The sequence below is a fragment of the Natrix helvetica genome (genome assembly GCF_964273705.1).
Source record: "Natrix helvetica genome assembly, chromosome: Z".
NCBI classification, from domain to species: Eukaryota; Metazoa; Chordata; class Lepidosauria; order Squamata; family Natricidae; genus Natrix; species Natrix helvetica.
The window spans coordinates 49,009,614-49,017,089 of NC_138554.1; the positions used below are offsets into that span (position 1 = coordinate 49,009,614).

The 7,476-nt window shown below is 38.4% G+C and overlaps 1 protein-coding gene across 1 annotated transcript in view; it reads left to right on the plus strand.

The window, feature by feature from the left end:
- LOC309401564 (gasdermin-D-like) overlaps nucleotides 1–4,076 on the plus strand; it is a gene marked incomplete at its 5' end in the record, with an annotated part of 13,509 nt that extends 9,433 nt beyond the window's left edge. Inside the window, 2 exons of the mRNA XM_081970634.1 lie at nucleotides 36–109; nucleotides 2,458–4,076. Of these exons, the coding sequence (XP_081826760.1) occupies nucleotides 36–109; nucleotides 2,458–2,691 (308 nt within the window). The 3' untranslated portion in view covers nucleotides 2,692–4,076. The remainder of the gene's footprint in view (nucleotides 1–35; nucleotides 110–2,457) is intronic.
- Between the last annotated feature and the right edge of the window lie 3,400 nt (nucleotides 4,077–7,476).

Here is a 7,476-nt window from a genome sequence, read left to right on the forward strand (position 1 = left end):
ATGAATGATACCTGTCTCTGTTTTTCCATTAATAGAATTAGACTATGAGATGATGCCCCTCTTACAGAAAATGTTGGAAAAGAAACAACTGGCCAAACCAATGGAGATGGTGAGCTCTTACTGTCTTAAATTTTTGCTGTAATCTTTTTCTAACTTGCTGTAATATACAATGCTTTTTCAAACTCATACCAAACATGCATGCCTAAAAAAGCAGGTAGCTAAAACTGATGTTCCTCAGAATTCCATTGAGGTTTTATAAAAGGGTGCATTTAGGCAGAGATGTGCCAATTCCTTGGAAGATATATTGATTCAGTGAAAAGAGAAATGCTCTATTTGTGAACTAGGCATCCTAGTGGCCTTGTGGTCACTAGAAGCCCTTCTGCCATATGCCGGAATCGCTTTTCAGAAAATTGTTTTCATTTATTGTGCTTCTAAGGACCACAGCTTCTACTGAGGGAGCAATGAGTCAAAGGTGTGGCTGGAAATTGTCAGCTGTGGTGAAGAAGCAAAAACTGGCGGTTTCCCCAGGCTCCAATTTGTTGCATGGAATTCCAAACAGCAGGTCCCTATCCAGTTATAGGTTCTTCTCCATGTCTGGAATGACTTTGAATATTATATTAGGTTGTCCTCCAGAGAGTGCCAGAGGGCAGCGCCCAGGAGTAGGGCCTTCTCTGTAGTGGGCCCCACCCTTTGGAATGACCTCCCCCCAGACATCAGGACAACAACTGACCTTCGCTCCTTCCGTATGAAGCTGAAAACCTACCTGTTTCGACCAGCTGACCTGGCATAATACTACAACCTCTCCAGCCCAGGGCATTTTTAATTGGTAATTTTAGTTTTTAAGGGTTAATTTCACTGGGGTTTTAACTTTTTTAGGTATTGTAACTTATTTATTTATTCTTACCTCCTCTGTATGCTATATAATACTTTTGTACGTCGCCCCGAGTCCCTGTGGGGAGAGGGGGCGACTAATAAGTTCAAGTAATAAATAAATAAATAAATTTGATGGTGAAAGTTGGAAGACTTAAAGTTTCTGTGAAGTGGCTTGGGGCTGTTAGCCAGGAGACAGTTTTGAAGGCAAGAGAAGAAGGAAGCCTATCTTCCTTCAATATAATTAGATATAAAACTATGTGAAATAAACTGCCTGGGGCAAAGAGGACTAAAGAAGGACTATTTTTGCCTTTGGCTCAAATTGGAAGGAAGCATGAAATGTAGGTTAATCACTCACTCACTCACTCATTCACTCATTTGTTTATTCATTCACTCACTCACTGAATTTAGAAATTGCCCATTTGCCTCACAGAGGAACCCTGCATGTGTAGAAATAAAATATGAAAACTTAAAACTGTGCATAAATATTATATTAGGAGGAAAAGTTAAAATTCAAAATTAAAAAGGCGGGGGGAGGCCGTCAAGATGTTAACTAGTTTCATGGCTGCAGGCACCTCCGTGAGTTCAGAGCAAGACACCAGAGCCAAATTTCCAGATATTTCTGAGGCCAGAAGGCTAGGAGCCTGCCTCATATCTGGAGGACAGACAGGGCAGGGACAATGGAAGAGAAAGTTTTCTTCTTGGACCCTTCAGATCACAGTTCTTTAACTGTTGAGGCTCACGACATACTTTCCCTGCCTGACTCAAGGGGATGGACTGATCTAATGGGGCAAAAACAGTTCATGGCCCCATACCATGTAGGGCTGTAATGGTTATAACTAACACTTTGAATTGGACCTGGAAGCAAGTCAGCATCCAATGTAGCTTGCACAGCAGAGATGTTATATGTGCCATCCTTGGGTCACTCAAAATTGCTCATGTGGCCACAATATATATCAATTCAAGCTTCTGGATACTTTTTAAGGGTAGTCCCATATAGATTACATTGCAATAGTCCAAATGGGAGATGACAAAGGTGTGAATGACTGACTAAAGAGCGTCCCTATCCAGGAAAGGGCATAACTGGTGCACAGCATGAAGTTGAGCAAAAGCTCTAGTAGCCACAACTGCCAGTTATTCTTTGAGTAGGAGTTGTAAGTCCAGCAGAACTCTCGGATTATATATTGGGTTTGTCTGGGACAGTGAAATCCCATCCAAAAATTATATTGTGTCTCCTTTGTTTTTAAATTATGTTTCAAAATATCATTAGGCTGTCAGTTGCAATCCAAAATATTTATTTGGAAAAAGCTGCAGTATGAGAGATCCAAAACAGGGAATCTCCATTTGTCTCAGCATCTCTGAGTTGGGATCCTGGACTATAATCACGACCAGCATGGGTGGTAATGAGCTGCCCAATCTAAATTTTAGAACTAGGAGCAGATCTCATGATTATTGTTGCAGTTTCTATTGACTCTATCTCTGGCTAGCCAGTTACTTGTATTTGTAAATTGTTTTTTTCATTATCTCTGTCTCCTTACCTCTCTTTTCATTTTCTCTCTCATTTGTTCTCCTGCTTCACTTCAAAAGGTGAAATTCACTTTGGAAAGGATTCTTTCTGGCGAAGAAGGTGGCACTTTCACTCTTCCTTCCCATTCCCTGATGGAGGAGGAAGTTGATCTCAACCTCGATATGCTGCAAATCTGCGGGCTGGATTTAGAAACTGGGGCAGATTCCATCACCTGCCAGTGTAATAATGATGCCTGCTCAGAACTGGCAGCTCTATACTCCAGCTTGTATGCCCTGCAGATCCTAAGTGGATGAAGGAAGAATTAAAACAATATAAAAAGACAATTTTTACCTTGCAACTGGAAAAGGTCAACCAGGCTGTGAACTAAAACTAATATTTCAAAAAAGTTCTTAGCGGTTCAAAACTTCTCTTTGGTTTCAGATAGGCTGATGTTTCCCATTTTCTTATGAGAAAATAATGAGGAGTAGGAAATTGTGGATATTAGCTGCTGAGTTTCCCACCTGACTGTCTACAATTCTCAGTAATTTTCCTATATTATATTGAATCTATGTGGGTTGTATCCGTACGGCCAAGGGGCTTGATGAGGTTCAAAGTTAGATTTTAAATTAATTATATTTTGGTTATAGCAAGAGTCTTGGAAAAAACTGAGGAACAACTCTCTGTGTATTTCTGTATTTCTTTTTTGTAAGTGCATAGAAATGTTTATATTTATTCATGTGCTGATTTAACTATAATTGATACTTGAAAGTTGTGGTTTTTTTTTTTACTTTAACAAGGAAATTCTGTTTTTCCTTTAAACCATGAGATCTACAAATAATCAGAATTCATGATTGTTATGTCTATGGAGATTCTCAGTCATCTAGATCATGGTTGTCCCAAAGGTGCTTTTTCAAGAGGCAATTGGACTTTCTTTTTTTTTCTTTTTTTTGGAAGACGTTCTGTTGAGACAAGAATCCAAGAAGCTTCTTCAGCTCTGAAGCTCGAAAAAACATCTTTGAGACATGATTATTAAGGCAACCCATCCTCTACCTCAATGTGACAGTGGAGCAAGGAGGGCCTTTGCACAACTTCATAACTTTGGAGCACTTGTGCCAGTTCCTAGATCAAGGAGACCTACTCATGGCCATCATGCTCTAGTCCTTTCCCAGTTACACTAATGCAAAGCACTGTACACAGGGCTACCATTGAAAAGTATCTGCAAACTTCAGGCTGGCGTAAAATGCACAGTCTGAGCACATGTGTGTTTCTGGTGGTACATAAGTTGTACCTCTGCTTTGCAAGCTACACTGGTTACTAGTTTATTTTCAGGTCCAATTCAAGGTGCTGGAATTGACCTTTAAAGCCCTTCGTGATATGAGACAGGATTATTTAAGGGACTGCCCCTTCCTGATTTTATCTGTCCATGCTAACAAGATCCAAGGGTATATTACAGATTCCATTACCTAGGAAGCTGTGGTGGTGGTGGGTGGCAACTTCTTTCTACCGTGGAGTCTTCTCTGCACTAAAGGGAGGTTTATCTTGTCTCTATGGAGTGGTTGATGGAGCAGTGAGATGGCTGCATTATTTTTAACATCCCTTCAACTATTATTCTTTGTTTTTAGTTTGGTTTTTATATTTTAATGTATTTATTAACTGTTTTCAGCAATGTTGTATGCTGCCCAGAACTGCTGTATTGTGAGATGGATAGCTATTTAAATTGATTAAACAAACAAACAAACAAATAAACAAATCCTTCAAACTATTGTATTCGATTGGTCATTTTGCTAATGTTCACTTACGTGATTGGGCATTTCATTCATTTTATGTGATAGAAGCTTGTGATAGTCACTCAGTAGATTCTCATATATCATAGGAGGAAGTGATTGTGATGAAGAAGAATAAATAAAATTATTTTACTTCTCAAATGGTATTGATGTCCAAATCAATGTGCAAAGCAGATGTGTTTGGTGTACAAACTAGACAGATTTCTTTCTGATTTCATCTACTATATTAATGAGTCTCAGATAAAAGGATAGAGAAATATATTTCCTAATTAACACACTATTAACAATTTAAAAATCCAATAAAAGTTCAGTTTCAAAGGGTACCGGACCATAGTCAGAGGTTAGGTTCATTAACCATTTTCTATTATACATCATGATTTGTTGCAAGCCATAGCTTTTGAAGAGCTAACAGCACTAAGCTATCAACTAGAATTCTTAAATCAGAATGGGTTAGTCAGAACATCAAAAGATTTGAATGTGGTATTCAAACTCGGTTTCCTGGAACCCAAAGGTTCTGTAAGAATCAGCCAGGAGTTCAACATGAAGTTTCCATTTGCATTGTATGAAATTTATTATTACAACATTAATTGAAAATTTTGTTCAAATAAAATGTATTACTTTAAATGTATTAATAAGTTCCAAAATGATTTTTTTACATTGAGAAGAATTCTTCTGCTGTCTCACCATAGCTTAGAATGATTTGTGAAGTGTGGAAATTCCTAAATTCCAAGAGACAGGTTCTATGGCCTTCTCTTGATGTATCACCAAGGCATTCATTTGATTTCAGAAATGTCTGAATATCTGAAACTAGTGGTGAAAGTAGCAATGATCCATCTTCTTTTTTGAATAATGATCAGCAGCTGCTTCACAAGTGACCTATGTAATGAGTACATGTTCAACTGAGAGTAAAATGCTACAATCTGTTTGACTTCCAGACTCAGCATGAAACTTGAAACAAAAAATAGCACATTCCAGATTGAGAAGATTGTTCAGCAACATTACCAATATCTTTTACACTTGTTGGTCTAATCTCTTCATAGATTCAGGACTATATTCTGTAACACTTTGTTGGCCATTACTTGGAAATGAGGTTAGTTCTTGTAGACACAATCAGTTGAGTGGCTTTGCAGTGGTGAAGTCATGTCCTATCCCTCCAATCACTAGTAGTATCTGTTACAATTTTCTTTCTCACTCCTTTCCATCTTTATTTTGGTTCTGGTTCTTGAGTTGCTTTAGTACTTGTAACCCTACTTCATTTTTTGAAATCTTCTTTCTAGATTTCCAATAAAGAAGAGAACAAATAACTTTTTCTGTTATTAGAATGGAAAAAAGAAGGCATATTTGCCCAATTTGATGCTAAGAGGACAGGGAAATGAGCAGATATCCATTATTTTAGGAATTAAGAAAAGGAGACATATTTATGCAGTTCTGTGTCGATGGTATTCTGAAATGGTGATTTGTACATCAAATGTGATTTTTATCTATTACTGCAGTGTCCAGACAATGATAAGAAATGTTAACCTGAGTTTTTGTAGCTGTTTGCCATTTTACTGTATTTGTCAGTTTTAGTCACTTACCCTCCCTCTCCTTGAAGTAAGATGCTCAACAGTGGTCAGGTCCACTTTTCATTTCTCTAGAATTTATGAGCTGCCCAATTTATTTTCATTGTGGTGTGATAATAAAAATGCCTTTAAATTTTAAATCCTTCCATTCTTTGACAAATTTTCCAAATAACGAGTTTTAAAATTTAAATTGCCCAAATGAGTGTTCTTAGTTAACACTTTTGCACATAAAATTCAATAATAATACAATAATACAATAGTAGAGTTGGAAGGGACCTTGGAGGTCTTCTAGTCCAACCCCCTGCCTAGGCAGGAAACCCTATACCGTTTCAGACAAATAGCTATCCAACATCTTCTTAAAGACTTCCAGTGTTGGGGCATTCACAACTTCTGGAGGCAAGCTGTTCCACTGATTAATTGTTCTCACTGTCAGGAAATTTCTCCTCAGTTCTAAGTTGCTTCTCTCCTTGATTAGTTTCCACCCATTGCTTCTTGTTCTACCCTCAGGTGCTTTGGAGAATAGTTTGACTCCCTCTTCTTTGTGGCAACCTCTGAGATATTGGAATAATGCTATCATGTCTCCCCTAGTCCTTCTTTCTCTTAAGCTAAACATACCCAGTTCCTGCAACCGTTCTTCATATGTTTTAGTCTCCAGTCCCCTAATCATCTTTGTTGCTCTTCTCTGCACTCTTTCTAGAGTCTCCACATCTTTTTTACATCGTGGCGACCAGAACTGAATGCAGTATTCCAAGTGTGGCCTTACCAAGGCATTATAAAGTGGTATTAACACTTCACGTGATCTTGATTCTATCCCTCTGTTGATGCAGCCTAGAACTGTGTTGGCTTTTTTGGCAGCTGCTGCACACTGCTGGCTCATATTTAAATGGTTGTCCACTAGGACTCCAAGATCCCTTTCACAGTTACTACTACTGAGTAAGGTATCACCTATACTGTACCTGTGCATTCCGTTTTTGTTGCCTAAATGTAGAACCTTACTCTTTTCACCATTGAATTTCATTTTATTAGATAGTGCCCAATGTTCAAGTTTGTCAAGATCCTTCTGTATCTTAAGCCTATCTTCTGGAGTGTTGGCTATTCCTGCCAGCTTGGTATCATCTGCAAATTTGATGAGTTCCCCATTTATTCCCTCATCCAAATCATTGATGAAGATGTTGAAGAGTACTGGGCCTAAAACAGAGCCTTGGGGTACTCCACTGCATACTTCCCTCCATGTAGATGCAGTTCCATTGAGAACTACACGTTGAGTGCGGTTGGTCAGCCAGTTACCAATCCATCTGGTGGTGATGCTGTCTAACCCACATTCTTCTACTTTATCTAGTAGTAGGTTATGGTCTACCTTATCAAAAGCCTTACTGAAGTCCAAGTAAACTATATCAACGGCATTCCTCTGGTCCACTAATTTTGTCACATTATCAAAGAATGCAATAAGATTAGTCTGGCATGATCTGTTTTTGACAAATCCATGTTGGCTTTTGGCTATTACTTTGTTTGCTTCTAGGTGTTCGCAAATTCGTTGCTTGATTATTTTTTCCAGAATCTTTCCTGGTATTGAGGTTAGGCTGATAGGTCTGTAGTTTCCTGGATCTAATTTTTTCCCTTTTTTGAAGATGGGAACCACATCAGCTCTTTTCCAGTCCTCTGGTAGTTCCCCGGTGTTCCAGGATCTCTGAAAGATATAATTCAGTGGTTCTGAGATCTCGTCTGCTAGTTCCTTCAGAACTCTGGGGTGTAA